We start from the raw sequence: 18,901 nt of genomic DNA on the forward strand, positions 1-18,901 counted from the left end.
ACTCATCAAATTCATCTTGGAATTCTGAATCTTAATTCTTAAATTCTTAATTTCTAAATTCTTAATTATATTTTTCAATTCTAGAATTCTGCTTTTAAATAATTTTAGTTCTCTGTCAATTTTCTCAATCTTTCCTTTTTGAACATTTAAACATTGCTATTTAAAAATCAATCTCATGTATCCATTATCAGGATGCTGTACTGTGTTCCTATTATGTATTGTTTTATTTGACTTTTAAACATGTTTTTTGGCCTTCTCGTGTCCCTGGTTATATTTTATTTGTATGCCTAGGATTTTGTGTTCCTCCACACAAGATTCACATCCTCTTCTGGCAAGCAGCTAGAGATACTAGTAATCAGGGGTCACCATAATCTCCTTATAAGTGTATTTCTTACCTGGCCTTATTCCTTCTGATGAATCTCCTTAGAGGGCCAAACCAAAGTAAGGGAGGTGGTTTACCAGTTTCCTCTACGATTTAGTCGGCTCTGGGCTCCAATTTTGTCCCCTTTGTCCCTTTAATCAGTGAAAAGTTTTGCTCAGCGTCTCAGCCTCTTTGCCTCCTCTTCTGATGCCTCTCTGTGAGTGCAGGACTTACTCTTCTGGGTTTTCTTCGTCTCTGGACTATTCCTTACTATTTTATTCATTCTCCAAACTTTCAAGCATTTTAAAAAATATATTTTGTTCAAGGTCTCTAGTTGTTCTTAGTGGGGATATTAGTCTGAGTTCTTAGTCTGCCATTTCTGGACCAGAAGTCCTTAAATATTCATAAATTTACAGCTAAGTGCCTCATTACTATACCTTACTGGTTTTTGATATGTAATATTATTTTTGTTATGTACTTCCACTTACTGGGAAATTTTCCTTACGACTTCCCTTTAATAGATGAGTTGTTCAAAAGGGCATTTTTGGTTTTCCAAATATTAAAAAACTAACTTTTAAGATTGATTTTTAATATTAATTGTGTCAGGGATTAAGTTTATCTTATTTTTGAAATATGACTTAGCACATGGTTAATTCTTATAAGTGTTCCATGTGTACTTGAAGAACTTGCATTTGCTCTATGCATTGAGTGCATAGGTCATTAATCAAAGGTCATTAATTTCACTGTTAAATTTATTGTCTGAATATTTTATATTCTTAGCAATTCTGCAACTTTTTTTGTTCTTCATAATGGTTTCTATTAGAGATGCATTAACATTTTCTACATTAATGTTACTTTATCAATTTCTCCTTGTATCAGTTTCTCCAGTTTTTGCTTTATAGATTTCAAGCTTTGTTAGTTGTGTATAATTGTACAATTGGTGTTTTTTGTTTGTGGGTTTTTCTATATATCATACAGTTGCCCTCTTTATCCCTATTTTTTTTTTTTTTTTTTGCCCTCAACTCTATTTTGTGATGTTCCTTTGAATTGTCAACAGCTTTTTTTGGGTTAGTATTTGCATAGTATCTCTTTATTTTCTACTTTCCTATGCTGTCTTTGTATTTTTTTATGCATTTGCTAAGTAGCATATAGCTGAATGTTGTTTTTAAAATCCAGTTTGGTCATATTTATCTTTTCACAGTTGAGATATTTTTATTTATTTATTTATTTATTTATTTATTTAATTGAGAGAGAAACAGCATGAGAGGGGAGAGGGTCAGAGGGAGAAGCAGGCTCCCCGCTGAGCCGGGAGCCCGATGTGGGACTCGATCCCAGGACTCCGGGACCATGACCTGAGCCGAAGGCAGTCGCTTAACCAACTGAGCCACCCAGGCGCCCCGTCAGTTGAGATATTTTTACTTTCTTAGGTATTTGGGTCAATTTCTCTATTTTGGTTTGACTTTTTGGTTTACTATATTTTGAATTTATTTTTCTTCTTCTTTCCTATCTAATGTTGGATTAGAATATTACACTACATATTCTTTTGTTCCTGTCCTGGCTTGCACACTATAAATTATTTATTATTCTGGTGTTTTCCCTTAAAATTTCAACATTCCATTCAAACACAAATTTTCTCAAGGCAAACAGAGTTATTCTGTATTTCTTTTTTCTTCCTGAATACATCAAGAACTTAGCATATATTAACTACCTATTAAAATCCCTCCCCATCCTCTCATTATCTTGAATTCTTTTATGTTTAATACTTCTGTGAAATATTTGAGACATACAAAAGCTATAAAATTAATAGAGTGAATATTCATGTACCCACAATCCAGCTTAGGAAATAAAACACTATCTACATGATCTGAACTGCAGTGTGCTCCTCCTTGTTGACTTCTGTCTCATTACCCAACCTTCACTTCCCAAGGTCACTGCTATCCTGGATTTGGCATAAGTTCCCTACCTTTCTTTATACTGTTATTGCAATATTATGAATTCCTAAACAAAATATAATATATGTGGTTTAAAATTTTTATATATTTTATATTTCTCCAATATTATATAGTTTTTCTGCAACTTATTTTTTTGGCTCAATATTAGTTTGTGTGACCCATCCATATTGATATACATAGTTCTCGTTTGTTCGTTTTCATGGCTATGGTGTATTATATTCAATTTTATAAATATGCCACAACTTGTATGATCATTTTTCTAGATGGACATTTTGGATGTTTTGGTGTTTTCTGTTATGTTTCTACAAATGTTCTTGAACATGGCTCCTTGCACCATGTGACTGATTTTATTCTACGTTGCAGATTCAGTGATGACTTGTTGAAATGTAGGGGATGCCATTTTCAACTTTAACATACTGTCAATTACTCTTCAAATTGATTTTAACCATTTTTTCACTCTCACTTGTAATATGGATATTTCCATTGCTCCTTATCTTTGCCACCATTTTGCCAATTTCATGCGTATGAAATGATATCTCCCTAATGGCTTTAATTTGTTGTATCCTAATTACTTGTGAGGCCAGACATCTTTTCAAATGCTATCAGGCATTTAGGTTTCTTTTTTTTTTTTTTTTAAAGATTTTATTTATTTATCTGACAGAGAGAGAGACACAGTGAGAGAGGGAACACAAGCAGGGGGAGTGGGAGAGGGAGACGCAGGCTTCCCGCTGAGCAGGGAGCCCGATGCGGGGCTTGATCCCAGGACCCTGGGATCATGACCTGAGCCGAAGGCAGACACTTAACGACTGAGCCACCCAGGCGCCCTGGCATTTAGGTTGCTGAAATTTTCTATTCCGAAAATCTCTGAAACTCTCCTGTTCATATTTTTGTCTTTGTTTATATTGGATTGTTTTCTTTTTCTGAGATCAAGAGTTGGATGCTTAACTGGGTGCTGAGCCACCAGGTGCTGTTTTCTTTTTCTTATTAATTCATAGGAGCTCTTAACAGTTCTGTATACTAATTCTTTGTTAGGATTTCAGAACCAAAGGCAAACGTCTAGGATCATAAATTTTATGTGTCAACTTGACTGGGTCACATGGTGTCCAGATATTTGGCCAAACATTACTCTGGGTGAACCTGTGGGGGTGTTTCTGGGTGAGATTAACATTGAATGGGTAAACTGAGTAAAGCAGATTGCCCTCCTTAATGTGGATAGGCCCCATACAATCAATTGAAGACCTGAATAGAACAAAAAGGCTGAGTTAGAAGGAGCTCCTCCTGCCTGTCTGAATGGTGACACTGGTCTTTTCTGGCTCGGATTCAGATGGCAACACTGGCTCTTGGGTGTTGAGCCTCCTGGCTTTCACACTGGAACTTACACCATTAGTTCTCCTGGTTTTTAGGCCTTTGGACTGGAACTATATATTGGCTCTCTTGGGTTTCCACCTTGCTGATTGCAAATTTTGGGACTCCTCAACCTCCATAATCATGTAAGCAAATTTCTATAAATATATATATATATATATATATATATATAAAATTATATGTTATATGTGTATATGATAACATATATTATAAGATACTTTTTCTTTCCTTCTTTCCCCCCTCTCCTTTCTTCCTTCCTTCCCTCCCTCCTTTCCTTCTTTCCTTCTTCCTTCTTTCTTTCCTCCTCTCCTCTCCCCTCGCCTCCCCTCCCTTCTCCTCTCCTCTCCTCCCCTCTCTTCTCCTCTCCTCTCCTCCCCTCCCCACTCCTCTTCTCTCTTCTCTTCTCCTCTCCTCTCTTTTCTTAGTTGGGTCTGTTTTTCTGGAGAAGCCTGACTAGTGTAGACTATGAACTCCAAATGAACAGGTAGGACCCATCATCTTATAATCCTCCAGCCAGGGAAAAGGCCAGACCCACCACTCCATGGAAGGGCCTGTCAGGTGTTAAGGCTGGAAATTACCTTGTAGATAAGAGACCCCTCCCCTCCCCTGCCGCCCTGAGGTCTTGTGCACTTCCCTACCCATCTGAACACAATTTTGGGGAGGACTAGGGGAAGAAGTCAGGAAGACTGACCTTTTTTGAGAAAGAAACCAAATCAGCTTACCCTGGAGACATTTAAATCAAAAGAAAATAAGTAAAGTAAATGTGAGAGTTTAAACTTCCCCCTGCCCCTATTATTCAGCAGGGTAGAGGCTCATGAGAAAGAGGAGATTGATAATACAACATAAGGAGATCTGGAATTTTTGCACATTTCATACGGAGTAAACCAGTCCTTTTACAGTCACATTAAAGTAACGTCTTAAATAACAAAGTTTTAATCACTATTCTACTAGCTTATTATACATTTTGGAAAATCTTCCCTTTGTTCAAATAAAGTTTACATCTGCTTTTATTATTTTTGACCACATTTTAACAACAGGCATAGCTAAATATTAATATATCTTAATTTATTTAGTAAAGGATACCTAATGTAGGAATTCACACTCCACAGAGGGAAGAAAAAGGGCAAATTTTAACAAGGAGGTATTCATATGAATTACAAATATGGCACCATGTGACCTTACCGTTCTGAATACCCGCTGTCCCTGGCAAACCTCTGGAATGCGCCCATAGGATCCGAGCCTGTGCTTAAGATAAATACCAGGGGAGTGTTATATGACATGTCTTGATACAGAGTGGGCAAGTCCACAGGTGGTGTCTCTATAAAGTGTTTTCCAAGATTTTCTATTACAAAGTCTGTAAGAGCAAAAACCACCTGAAAGTTGAAAAGATAAATGTTTAAAAAACAGTATGTTGGATGAGGATCCTTCATAATTCTATCCTATTTCTCCCCTTCAACTTCTCCAAGGGGGTGCCCTGTTGTTCTGCACTCATTCTCTCTTGATTAGGTATCTTTCTTTCTTCCTACTGGATTTGTGCACCACGTAACTGCCAACAGCCATGGTTCCCATGACCTCACGGAGCAAGCTGACTCTTGGATGAGAGGTAAGTCCCTTGTCATTCCATCCATCTCCAGACCTGCTATTGCTCCATCCTTGCCTCTTTTTGTCCCATCCTTCTCACATTCTCGTGGACTTTATTTTCAGTCCTTCCACTGTCTCCTTCTGCACTATTGATCTCCCCCTCTCTCCCAGATCTTCTTATCATCATACAATTGGGCTCCTCTGTCTCCTATTATTAAAACCAAACAAAAGCCTTCCCTTGATTGCTGTGCCCCTCCAGCTATTTTCTTTCTTTGCTTCCCTTCATAAGCCAGCTTCTCAGAATTGACACCATATATTGTCTCCCCATCTTCCTTTCTCATTTTACTCATCAGCCTCTTCTGGCTTTTCTTGGGAACCAGCCTCAGCCCTGATGATCATACCCCTGCCTGACCACTTCCTACACCAATCTGTTTCCTTCACGGATCCTCTCCTAGCCTGTTTACTCCATTTCTGCTCTTGCAGACCCTCTCCCTCTTAGCCCACATGGAGCTTTTGTGTGAGATGGGAAAAGGTGTCCCTTCTTCAATATACTTGTGCCAGAAAGCTGTCACGATAAATATACAAACCACACCGACAGTATCTATAATGCAAACAGCACCCTTAAGTGTTGTGCAGTGCACATCCAGCACAACTGTAAGCAGCAGTCTTGCTTTAACGTTCACCCTCCATTAGATGTTGACATCACCTCGTCCAAACAATTCTTGTATGTTTTTTGTTGTTATCGTTGAGAGGGGACATCTCGACCTGGTTCAGGGCTATGGCCTTGGATCGCACCCTTCTGTGGCCAGTCTGGGAAAAGATGTTTACATGCCTGCCCACTTAAGTGAGGATATATTGTGTACTAACTATAAAGGTGGCATGGACTAAAACGGACAGCCTTGCAACAGGGCCAAGGGAGTTTGGAGTTTAGTTTTAGTTATGTCATTGTGTGACTAAATATAATTTCAACATCAGTTTCTTCATTATTATTTTTAAAAATATTTTTGATAGTATGATCTATTTATTTGCTTTTTACTTTGACAAAAAGTGCTTAGAGTTTACAGTAAATAACAATATACAAAGCACAAATAATTTATTTCTTGGGGCTGTTATATAAATATAAAAGTGGTAACATACTCATGAAATGTTTTTGAACTCAAAAAGTTGGAGAAATATTTCTTTTGTAAACAGGACAAACTGCCATAAATATTATATAGAGATGGAGGTTTCCAATGGCTTGACTAATGAAAGATCACGAACTATCAGTTACATGTGCAATTTCTCGTGTATGAACTGATTTTATGAAACATTTCAAATATGCAGAAAAATAAATTTGCACAAAACACACCCTTGGTGTGCTATATGAGGTAGACTTGTGCTCAAGTCTACCTCATATATACCCAGAAATGCGTATTTCCAAGAATATGGTTAAGTACATAAAATACAGAAAGGAGATGCATCAGTTACAGCTATGGAGTTGAGGTTTCCTGTGGAATTAGCATGTAGTTTCCTGTCTTTTGATTTGGTCTGGTGCTATTTGTCCCTCCAGTGATAAATTCATGATTCCCAGGTGGAGGAAGAGGTAATACAATAGGACTGAGTATAAGGGGTGCCTGGGTGCCTCAGTCAGTTAAGTATCTGCCTTCGGCTCTGGTCATGACCCCAGGCTCCTGGGATCGACCCAACAACCCCCTCCCCCCACCCACTCCTTGCTCAGCAGGGGAGTCTGCTTCTCCTTCTCCCTCGGCCCCTCCCCCAGCACATACGCATGCACACATGCGTATGTGCTCTCTCATAAATAAATCTTAAAAACAACAACAGAACTGAGTATGTGCGCATGCCTCATTGCTAAATGGTCCTCTTCACTTTCCTACTAAGCGGCTAGGAGTTCTCTGCTGTTTCCAATGGTGCATTAAAGATCTTGTCCATATAAAAGATAATGGATAACAACTGTGATCTTATTTCAAATCCAAGAGGCTTCTTGGTTTCTAGTTATTCTAGTCAGTGTGAGTGAAGCAGGCCAGCTTCCTGATGTTGGGCATGCCCCTGATGCAGCGGCCTGAATAGAGAGTGCACCCCTACGGCTCACAACACTGCTGAGCTGGGAGGCGTGTGGAAGATTTCCTGCCCTGGCTTTTCTTGTCAGTGCTCAGTTCCAGCTTCTGTGCACTCCGCATCTACAGTGTCCTTGCTTTCAGAGTCCTCATCATCCAAGGAAGTCTTGTTATCTTGCAGTGGTCTTAACTCGTAAGTGATTTTGGGGGCTTTCACTAGGTGCTTCCTGTGCCATGCCCCTGGAGGTTCCTAGGTAGTGTCCACTGACCTGCTTGCTCCTCAGGTTCCTTCCATATCACAGGTTGGAATGGATCCAATTCTGTGACCCTTCTGGAATTCTGCTGTTTTATTCTCATCAAGATTTTTATGGCAATCCTGGCAAGAATGTACGTGCAAATGCTTCAGATTTCCCACATCTATGGTCTAGGGAGTTAGGCATTTCTTGAAGACCACCCTCTGAAAATCCCACGCCTGGCTGCAGGATCGGAGACTTTGTAGTCTCTTCCCTCTTTACCACCAACGTAGGAGCTAGGAGTGGTAGGAGCTCCTCTCACTTTCTTTTTAAATTGAGTTTCCCAATTCTGACCTATGTGACTCCACTATGTCTTGCTTAGAACCGTTTTCCTGGCCTGCTGCTTGATCCTTGTCTGCCTGAGGCCTTCAGAGCATTTTTTAGTTCATCTTCCCGATCAGAATCCATAGGGAATTCCTGAATTTAGGTAAATACTTTTTTGAAGCTACTGATGGGCCGATAGTGTACAAACTCACTCTTGAGAGACCCTGTGTTTGAGAATTCCCTCCTGTTGCTTTCATTGTGATGAGAAGGTAAGCTTTAAACTTTTGGAAATAATGACCCCTTGTTCATCCTTCCCGAGTGGTCAAACCTCATTTAAGTTATAGTGTATTAGATGAAGGGTAAAGACCCATTGTGCGTTATATTAGAACACAAGTGCTCATACTATTTTTTTTAAACTGTGGTAATATACATATAACATAAAATTTAGCATCTTAACCATGTTAACCATATAGTTCATAAGGAAAATTGCATTCTGGTATTTCTCAAATTGGAAAAGCTGTGCAAATAATGCTCTGAGAAGATTTCATCCTGGGTGACTGTCTACACTGTGGTTTTCAACAGAGGGGAAACCTGGCTCTCAAAGAGACTGCCATCTTCCCAAGGTAGAGGAAGCCTGGACTGAAACACCAAGACTGTTAAGGTTAGGGTTCTCAGTAGATTTAGCCTTGGAAATCAACAATACTGTATGTGATATGTTTTGATGTCTTCATCTGTCTGCTTTGAGAATGATTGTTTCTCCTTATATCTGTTTAATCACATTAAAGGAGGGGTTCACAATATGGTTTCAGGATCAGCATCAGCATCATCTGGGAAGCTGGTAGAAATGCAGATTTTTAGCCTGTTGCCCAGACCTGCTGAATCAGAAACTCTGGGAGGTGGGCCCCAGGTCTCTGGGCTTTACCAAGCCCTCTAAATGATTCTGATGCACATCAAAGTTTGAAAACACTGGTATAGAGGACTTTTCTTAGCTTTGGTGTGGTGATGAATTATTCTCTAGCAGGCAATCTTTATTCATCTCTGATCTAAATGATAATTTCTTTTTTTCTCTTTCTAGTTCAAATTTCTAATAACCTTGTCCTGAGAACTGTTGATAGTACTGATGCCAAAGAAAGGATTGTTGGAATGACAGGCATTCTACTTCCTGTTGCAGTTCTAGTGACTCTACCACCTGGTTTACTTAGAGGTTTTAAATTTAATTTAATTTAAATTTAAATTTTTTTTTTTAAGTAGGCTCCAGAACCAGCACGGAGCCCAATGCAGGGCTTGAATTCACAACTCTTAGATCAAGACCAGAGCTGAGATTAAGAGTCAGATGCTCAACCAACTGAGCCACCCAGGCACCCCTGCTTAGAGTTTTTTGAAATGAAGTTTCATTAATAGGTCCAAACATGCTATTTCTGGAGGAGGCTGAATTTTACGCAAGATTGCAGTATTTCACACAAGCCACTGTGTTGGAACATCCTCTTTCTACCAAAGGAGCAATTGACTCTACCACTTAGAAACACTGGATACCCAATGGGCTCTGCTTGTGAACAGACCTGGGAACAACAGTCCCTCACTGCACAGATCTTATCTCTGGACTTGTCCTTGTTCGAAGGCTTTCTCAGATTCTCTTTTTCTCCGGGCAGGGGATCCAGATCTTTAGAATTTGAATTCTTTACTCTGGAACCCCAATTTCTTTAGCAAGTCATTCTCTGGAATCAGTACCAGGGTAAGAGTTGTTCCCAAATGCCTTGATTAGTGTATCTGTTTGAGAGGAGGTGTAGCTGGTATAATAATGTCATGCTTGGATCTTCTCTTCAGGGTGACTTTGTTGGTGGTCTTGACTGATTAAGGTCCCTGTCCTCTTTGGAGTGCATATCTAGCTCTTCATTTCTGAAACCTAATCCAAATTCCAGACTCCTCCATGTTGATTTATATAGCAAGTTTTATTTGATAGTATAACACAAGGAAGATCTTTGGTTGAATGTATTAATAAGAATTTTCAGTTAATCCTCTGTGAATTTAGTATGACTGTATCTGTCATTTGTAGATTTGATCACATTTAGAGAACTGTCCTGGGACATGTTGCGAGAGTCCTGGTGTTCAAAGATGTAATTTTTTTTATTATGAAAATTTCAAGCACATATAAAGTCAGAGATTAATGAATTTGATGTTTTACCCAGTTTTAATATTTGCTAAGAAAAAGTCAATCTTGTTTCATTGATATACCCACCTACTCCCCCACTTCTTAGGATTATTTTGAAGCAAATATGTGTCATATTTTCTCATCCTCAGCACATGTCTCTATAATATAAGGACTCTTTAGAAAACATATAACCACGGTACCATAATCACATCTAAACAATTAACAATAATTCCTTAACATCACCAAATATCTAGTCAGTGTTTACCTTCCCCTAATGAAATTATAAATGCCTCTGTGTGTGTTTAAATACAGTATATTTAAATCAGGATCTAAATAAAACTTATACATAGAGATCAGTTGGTTTGTCTAAGTCTCTTCGTATCTATTAAGTTTCATCCCTCATCTTCTTTTCCCCCTTGCAAAACAAACAAACAAACAAATAAACAGACAAAATGTGTTGTTGTTGAAGAAACCAGACTGCATGTCTTGCAAAATTTCTCATAGTCTAGAATTTCCTAGCTTCAATGTCTTAATCTTTAAAACTCCTCCTTCTTTGGGGCTCTTGTCACTTAGTTTCCCTTTCATCTTTTGTCAGCATCTAGTCTGGTAGCCACTGTTCCATATTCACTGAAGATTTTCCACCTGGGCCATAACCTTACTCTCCATTACACATCTGTTCCAATGATTTCTCAACTGTGTCCCAGGCATTGTCTTGCTACCATCTTGTTGGGGACCATGTGGCCATCCAACATCCTAACCTCACAGTTTCTTGACCTCTAACTCCAGTACACAATATCTCTTCTCTTCCTCAGTCTCCCACACCCACAGCCACCCTCAGGATATTGTCATCATTCAGAACTGTGCATTAGAAATTTTAACTCAATGTTGATCACAACTCTCCCATCCTTCTAGCTACACCTCTAGTCCAAATACGTCTGCTCCCACAGAAACTTCCAGGGTTTTTCCTTTTCTCCCAGTCTAGAAGCCCTTTCTTAGATCTCTTCCTCTTTCTAGTACTACTTTTACCAACAGTGTCAATTGCATCCTTACATCCTCTATTCTTCTATTGCAATCATCTGTGGCTCAGGCCAACCCCACAACCTAATTTCCGTGTTCCTACAGAGAAGGCAAAAAATCCTACAACAGAGCATCAGTATCTCCCAATTATGCTTAGGCTTTCTTCAGTTAGTTTTCTCCTTCTCATTTCTCATAGGAACAACCATCATTTTCCTCCAGTGCCTCCTGAAACTTATTAGAATTATCATCAATGACATCAGGAATTATATCTGTGTATATACAAAAACTGGAACTGTCTGAAATGCTTCATTCATTCTATTGATAACTTTTGCTGTACTGAAACTCTATACATCCTTGGTTTCCACGTCACTTTTTTCTCCTGGTGTTCTTTTTGCCCTGATGACTATTCCTTTTCATCCTTTCTTTCTGCCCTTTAAAAGTTGGTGCTCCTCAGGGTTTCATCCCTTGCCCACCTGTCCTCTTATTTTATTATGCATTATTCCTATGTGATTCTGACAACTCCCATGGTTTTACTTCCCAGCTCAAGGCTGATGATCCCCACCTCTCTATTTCTAGCCTATATTTCTCTCTAGAGTTTCCTACCTACATATTAATTGGTCTCTAGACTGCTATATACTCTGATAACTGGCAGGTACTGCAGACTCAGTGACATCTTTCTGTGTTATGCTTCTCCTTTCACATTTGCTTAGTTGTTGATACAGCTATCCCCTTTGGCACCCAAGCAGAAATTGGGAGCCATACTGATGGTCTCATCTCCATGTCCCCCTCCATCTCTTCAACCTACTACCTCTATCCTAATTCAGGCTGCCATAATTTCTTGCATAGACCAGTCCAACAGTCTTCAAACTGGCCTTGGTGACTATGGTTTTGTTCTCTTCACATGCCTTCTTTCCACTGTTGCCAAGATCCGAAAGGCTCATCAATTCCCTGCTAACGCCCCCCAGCAGACCACTGTCCTCTCTGGAGAGCACAGGTCCCTAATGGTGCATGCTAGGAAAGGATAACCACATTCCTGGCTGGCTCTCTAACCTTTTCTTTCATCATTTTCTGTATAAAACACCATGTTCTATTAATAACACAGAGTCTCTATTTCTTAGAACCTTCTCCCAAACTTGGCCATTGTTACTCTCTAAACAAATAAATCTAATCAGTTATGAATCATAACTGGCTGATGAGCATTAGCAGAAATAACTATAACATAGTCCTTAAAAAAAAAGATCCTACCTTCTCTTCTTTACAACATTTAATGAGAATTAGCTTTTGGAAAGAACTTAATACTGGATGCCAAGAATTATGGCTTTTGATCTCTTTTTCTTGTGTCATGAATTCCTCTTCTGCCTTCATTTTAGAATAGCCTTCCCATTCAGCTGGGTTAATATAAGTCTCAAAAGATCCTGGAAACACAATTTAAAAAGATGCTTTAATTAGAGTTGGTTTGACTTTGAAATTAAATAAATATATGTGGGAATTTAAAAATCTCTACATTTACTACCAGTTTTTTACCACAAATGTAAGTATATTAATCTCCCCCTCCCCAACCTAATTAAAAATAATTTAAAATTGGATCAGAAAACAAATTCAACAGAAACCACTTACAAAAAGCAAAGCTAAAACAAAAAACCAAAATAAACAAAGAGCTTAAAAATAAAAGGATGCATAGAGACACATTAATCAAATGTGAGCAAAAAGAAAATTGAAGTGATAAGAGTAACCTTGAAAAAATTAGAATTCAAGGGCACCTGGGTGGCTCAGTTGGTTAAGCGACTGCCTTCGGCTCAGGTCATGATCCTGGAGTCCCGGGATCGAGTCCCGCATCGGGCTCCCTGCTCAGCGGGGAGCCTGCTTCTCCCTCTGACCCTCCCCCCTCTCATGTGCTCTATGTCTCTCTCATTCTCTCTGTCTCAAATAAATAAATAAAATCTTTAAAATAAAAAAAAAAAGAAAAAATTAGAATTCAAGGCAAATGTAATTAAATGGGACAAGGTAGGTTAAATTATATTAATTAAAATACAAACCCCATAATAAAAACAATAAAACAAACCTATATGTGTCAGATAATAGTGTAAGAATACATCAAGCAACCACTGCTGGAGGTAGAAGAAAAAGCAGAAAAAAACATAATAGTGGTCAGAGATAACACAATTCTCAGTCTGTGACAGATGAAGCAAATCAAAAGCTCTGGCATATATAATTTGAACAATATAAATAACATATGAATAAATTGACATATACACAACTTTATGCCCTAGTAAAAAGAATATGGTGCTCCCTCTCCCCCATGGAATACTTATAAGAAACGGGCCTCACATGAGGGTTAGGATCCTCGTGAGTCCTTGATGGTTATAACATGTGGCAAGACTTAGCACTGAAATTCCGGTCGGTGCACGTTCTACGGTGTGCCGTAAGCCTCTCAGCAAGCCCACACAGCCAGTGTGTCCTCCGGTAATGGAACCGGTTCCTTTGGCTGGACATTAGGCAAAATAGTCGGCTTGAATTTCAAGCTAGAAAACCACTTTCTCCAGCTGGTCTCTACTGGGGTTCTCCTCTGAGGGTCTAATAATAGCAATCAAAGAGGAGGGGACAGAAATGTAGTGACACTTGAGACTATGGCCCTGGAGGAGTGTGCACCTCTGCGAGACTTCTAGTTTCTATACAGAATGCGGACAATTACACAGTATGAGACCACAGGGCACAGCACATGATCGCTGTGGTTGTGCTATTCTGAGGGCCAGAGAGTAGAGCCATTTATTCTAAAAGGACTTCTTTTTTCTGGAGGTTCTCATCACTTACTATATAATCACTACGATTCTGGCTAATGAGAGAGGCTAAGACAGCATATTTTATTTTATTTATTTATTTATTTATTTTTTTTTTAAGATTTTATTTACTTATTTGACAGAGAGAGACACAGCGAGAGAGGGAACACAAGCAGGGGGAGTGGGAGAGGGGAAAGCAGGCTTCCCACGGAGTGGGGAGCCCAATGCGGGGCTCGATCCCAGGACCCTGGGATCATGACCTGAGCCGAAGGCAGACGCTTAACGACTGAGCCACCCAGGCACCCCAAGACAGCATATTTTAAATAACTCTCAATTAATAGGAGATGAAGCACCTAGAAACCAACAAAGACAAAAGATTAAGGCAATTAGGAAGCTTTTGAAGGTAAGAATGACATTGGAATTAATTATTAAATGTCACCTGCAATGATCTAGAGCTCACTTTTAGAACACAAACCATTCTATCACACATGTACAGACCTTCACAGTTGTGCAGGATTTCCAGAATAAACCCTGAAATTTAACAAATGAAAGCAGTAAAGTTGTTTTAAATAGCTGAAATTTTAGTCCCAACAGACAGGGACAACGCCTGGTGCCTTTTGTCCAGACATGATGAGTTGTTCCCAGAACCCCTTTGCCTTCTGGTCTCCATCCCGCCCCTCCATCCCTTCTTTCTTTGCCTCTGTGTTTAGGAGGCTCCATCTAGTTCTTTCTGCTTTGGGTCTGTCCCTAAATGGCCATCTCTAGGCTTCTCCTATTAAGTGTTTTTCTTTTTGTGTTCTACCACTACCTCTAGCTGTCTTGTTTAGCTGGTCCACAACATAGAAACATCATTTCTATTTGATGCATTTATTGAAGAGCATTTCATTTTTTCTAGTCTTTATTTAGAAATCAAACAAGTATATTTGGATCCCAGAAATTCTGGTCCATCTAGACTTTAAATCACCACACTTAGTGGTTAAATAAATATGCATAGTACAAGTATAAGAGTGATTGTTAAAGGATAGAACTAGAATGCGGAACCTCAAATAAGTATGGGGTAAATTAAAGAATGGAGAAGCCACCTGAAGACCAGAAAGAAGGAAAAAATGAAGCAAAGACAAAGGCTGCCAAGAAAAAAAATCTCCACAAAATAAGATGATAGAAGGAAGTTCATATCGGTCTGGATTTCTCAGTCTCACCAATATGGACATTTTGGGCCAAGTGCTTATTTGTTCTGGAGGATTGTTCTGAGCACTGAAGGATATTTAGCCACATCCTTGGTTTCTACCTGTGAGATGCCTGTAGCATCACCCCAGACCAAAATGTCTCCAGACACTGCCAAATGTCCCCTGGGAGACAAGAGTCTTTCCCCAGTTGAGAGTCCATGAAGTGGATCAATAACTCTAATAAATTATCATTGAATTAAAACTTTCCTGTTAAAAAAGAGAGACTCTTGCACTGTTCAAAACAGCAAAATTCCACTAAAGATACACCAAAAACATGACAATGACACAAAAGAGTTAAAAAAATAAAGACTATAGAAATATATAGAGGGGAAACACTAACCATGACAATTGTGCTGTAATTACATTAACATTAGAAAATATATTTTAAGGCAAAAAAGAACTATTTAAAGAGGAATATTATTTTTTAAAAAAGATTTCTTTATTGGGACACCTGGGTGGCTCAGTTGGTTAAGTGTCTGCCTTCGGCTCAGGTCATGATCCCAGGGTCCTGGGATCGAGTCCTGCATCGGGCTCCATGCTCAGCAGGGAGCCTGCTTCTCCCTCTGCTGTGCTCTCTCTCTCTCTCTGACAAATGAATAAATAAAAAATCTTTTTTTTTAAATTTTTTAAAAGATTTTATTTATTTATTTATTTGACAGAGAGAGACACAGCAAGAGAGGGAATACAAGCAGTGGGAGTGGGAGAGGGAGAAGCAGGCTTCCTGCCGAGCAGGGAGCCCGATGCAGGGCTCGATCCCAGGACCTGGAATCATGACCTCAGCCGAAGGCAGACGCTTAACGACTGAGCCACCCAGGCGCCCCAAATAAAAAATCTTTAAAAAAAAATTTCTTTATTTGAGGCGGGTAGAGGCAGAGGGAGAGCGAGAGAGAAAATCTTCAAGCAGACTCCCCACTAAGCGTGGAGTCTGACACGGGGCATGATCTCATCAGTCATGAGATCATGACCTAAGCTGAAACTAAGAGTCGGACACTTAACCCACTGAGCCATCCAGGTGCACCTAGAGGAATATTATTTAATAAAAAAGGATTAGTTTACTAGGAAGATAATCATTTTAAAACTATTTATACTGAATAGCATAGTTTCACAGGATATGATGGGAAAAATTCTGGAATTTCAAAGAGAAATTGGCAGTTATAGTGGTATACCCTGATACCTCCCTTAGACACTGACTGATCAAGTATAAAAAACATTAATAAAATAAATACCACAATAAATTTGGGCTGAAGGTCACATATGGAATCTTCCATCTAAGAAAACACGCATGGAACATTTTATGAAGACTGAAATCTAAATAAATTACAAAGAGGGATGCCTGGGTGGCTCAGTTGATTAAGAATCTGCCTTCAGCTCTCTCTCTCTGACAAATAAATAAAATCTTTAAAAAAATAAAATAAATTACAAAGAATCAATTTCATGCAAACCATGAGTATAATTTCCAGAACATAATTAAATTATAAACAATAAAAAGATAGTTCCCCCAATCCTAAGTGTTTTCAAGCTAAAAAGTGTACTTTTAGAACTGACAAGGCTACATATTAAAACTTTTGGGGAAAATTTACATAGAATGTTATAATTCAGAGCACTACCTCTGGGGAAGAGGAGAAGGGTCCTGTGACAGAGAGGATTCTGGGAGGCTGGTACTATTCTAGTACTTGATTTGGGTGGTGGCTCGTAAGTATAGTTAGTTTTTGATAATCAGGTTGTACGATTTTTTTTTTTTTCAAGTAGGCTCCATGCCCAGCATGGAGCCCAACTTGGGGCTTGAACTCATGACCCTGAGATCAAGACCTAGCTGAGATCAAGGGCTGGATGTTTAACTGACTGAGCCACCCAGGTACCCCAAGTTGTACAATTTGGTTTGTGCACTTTTCCATATATATGTAATCCTTCAATGAAAAGTTAAAAAAAAACAAAAAACCTATGGGATGTAGCTAAGGCAATTCTTAGAGGTAAGTATTAAAATGGAAATAAGAGTAAATATAAAATACTGAAAATTCATGGGCCAAGCATTCAACTCAAGCATTCAACTGGGAAAGCAAGTAGTTCACATTTTCTTAATAATGAAGAAATTTCCTAGTGAAAAATATTGATACAGCAGAAGAGGTTAAAGGAGACATCAAAGTTGGGATTCACAAGCCTGTTTATAACTCCCTATAGCAGATCCTTTTTGACATATTACCTATTCGGATGGAAATAGGATGTAACAGTATATATTGTGTAAGTCCTTTAAAAACTACAAATGATTCTTCTAAGTCACAGCATGCGAACCACATGGCAGGATGCAGCCAGGGAACATCAGGCCTAGGTGGGCGTTCCTATTAGAAGACAGAAAGAAAATGAGTAATCATTCACAAAGACAACCACAAAATATGTTTTCTGCTTGTCTAAGTGAAAAATCAAGCTCCAACATCATGCTAAAAATAACCATTTGCCTAGGACAAGGAATTAGGTGGGGTGAGACAGAAATGATGTTGAATCAGTTTTACCTGTAGACCTTTGCTCAGAAGTGCACCTGGTGAAAGCTTTCCAGGTTGACACTTGCAGAAAGCAGTGGATCTGGTGAAGGGTTAACATTAAATGTGTGACTTCTAGCCTGCTCCCCAACTCATCACACCAGTCACACCAGTCTCTCCTCACCCTCCAGATAGTCTTACAATGATTTTTTTCCCCTAAAGACTAGCTTCATGGCAGTATTCCATGAAGCACTTACACGTGGGTAAACAGTTTTACAAGAGACAGAGAAACAGCTGGGATCATAGACTGAAACTAATCCCTTGAAAGTTTCAAGAGTATTTGCATGAGGTTCTATACTACATTTTTAAGTAGATTTATTGAGATACAATTTACATACCATGCAATCCATCCATTCAAAGCATACAATCCAACGTATTTTGGTAAATTCATAGATTGGTGCAACCATTACTAGAGTGAGTTTTAGAACATTTCCTCTCCTCAAAAAACCCCTGAGTATTCTTTAGCTACTACCCTCCTATCTGCCCACGCCCCCAGCCTAAACAACTATTAAACTGCTTTCATTTGTCTGTTCTGGACACAACATATAAATCAAATTTTATAATATGTGGTCTTTTGTGACTGGCTGCTTTTGCTTAATGTTTTGAAGGTTTACTTATGTTGTGATACGTATCAGTACTTCATTCCTCTTTATGACTGAATAATATTCTGTTGTTATGAATAGACCACTGTTATGAATAGACCACATCAGTTGATGAACATTGGGGCTGTTTCCACCTTGTTGGTTACTATGAATAATGCTGCTAGAATATTCATGTCCAATTTTTTTGTGTGGACATGTTTTCATTTCTCTCTGATAAATACCCAGGAGTTGAATTGCCGGATCATATAGTAATTCTACATTTTGCTTGAGGAGCTGCCAGACTATTTTCCAAAGTAGCTGCACCATTTTTTGCTCTAGTCAGCAGTTTATGAGGGGACTGATTTCTCCACATCCTCACCAACACTGGTTATTATCTGTCTTTTTGATTCTAGCCATTCTAGTGGGGATGAATGGTATCTCCTTTAGGTTTTGATTTGCATTTCCCTGATGAATAATGATGTTGAACATCTTTTCATGTGCTTATGTATATCTTCCATGGAGAAATATTTATTCAGGTCCTTTGCCTATTTTTTTAAATTGGGTCATTTGTCTTTTTTTGTGGAGCTTTAAGAGTTCTTTATATATTCCAGACAAATCCTTTCTCAGATATGATTTGCAAATATTTTCTCCCATTCTGTGGGTTGTCTTTTCACTTTCTTAAGTGTTCTTTGAAACAAAAGCATGTTTATTTTTGATAAAGTCTCATTTACCTATTTTTTCTTTTGT

At 38.8% G+C, this 18,901-nt stretch overlaps 1 protein-coding gene across 1 annotated transcript in view; it reads right to left on the reverse strand.

Moving 5' to 3' along the window:
* DNAH6 (dynein axonemal heavy chain 6) overlaps window positions 1–18,901 on the reverse strand; it is a 244,011-nt gene that overhangs the window by 38,174 nt on the left and 186,936 nt on the right. Inside the window, exons 63-65 of the mRNA XM_035001185.1 lie at window positions 17,240–17,375; window positions 12,282–12,451; window positions 4,861–5,051 (exon numbers count right to left, since the gene is read on the reverse strand). Of these exons, the coding sequence (XP_034857076.1) occupies window positions 4,861–5,051; window positions 12,282–12,451; window positions 17,240–17,375 (497 nt within the window). The remainder of the gene's footprint in view (window positions 1–4,860; window positions 5,052–12,281; window positions 12,452–17,239; window positions 17,376–18,901) is intronic.

This window comes from Mirounga leonina, unplaced genomic scaffold, assembly GCF_011800145.1.
Source record: "Mirounga leonina isolate KUSES-001 unplaced genomic scaffold, KU_Mleo_1.0 Mir_125, whole genome shotgun sequence".
NCBI classification, from domain to species: Eukaryota; Metazoa; Chordata; class Mammalia; order Carnivora; family Phocidae; genus Mirounga; species Mirounga leonina.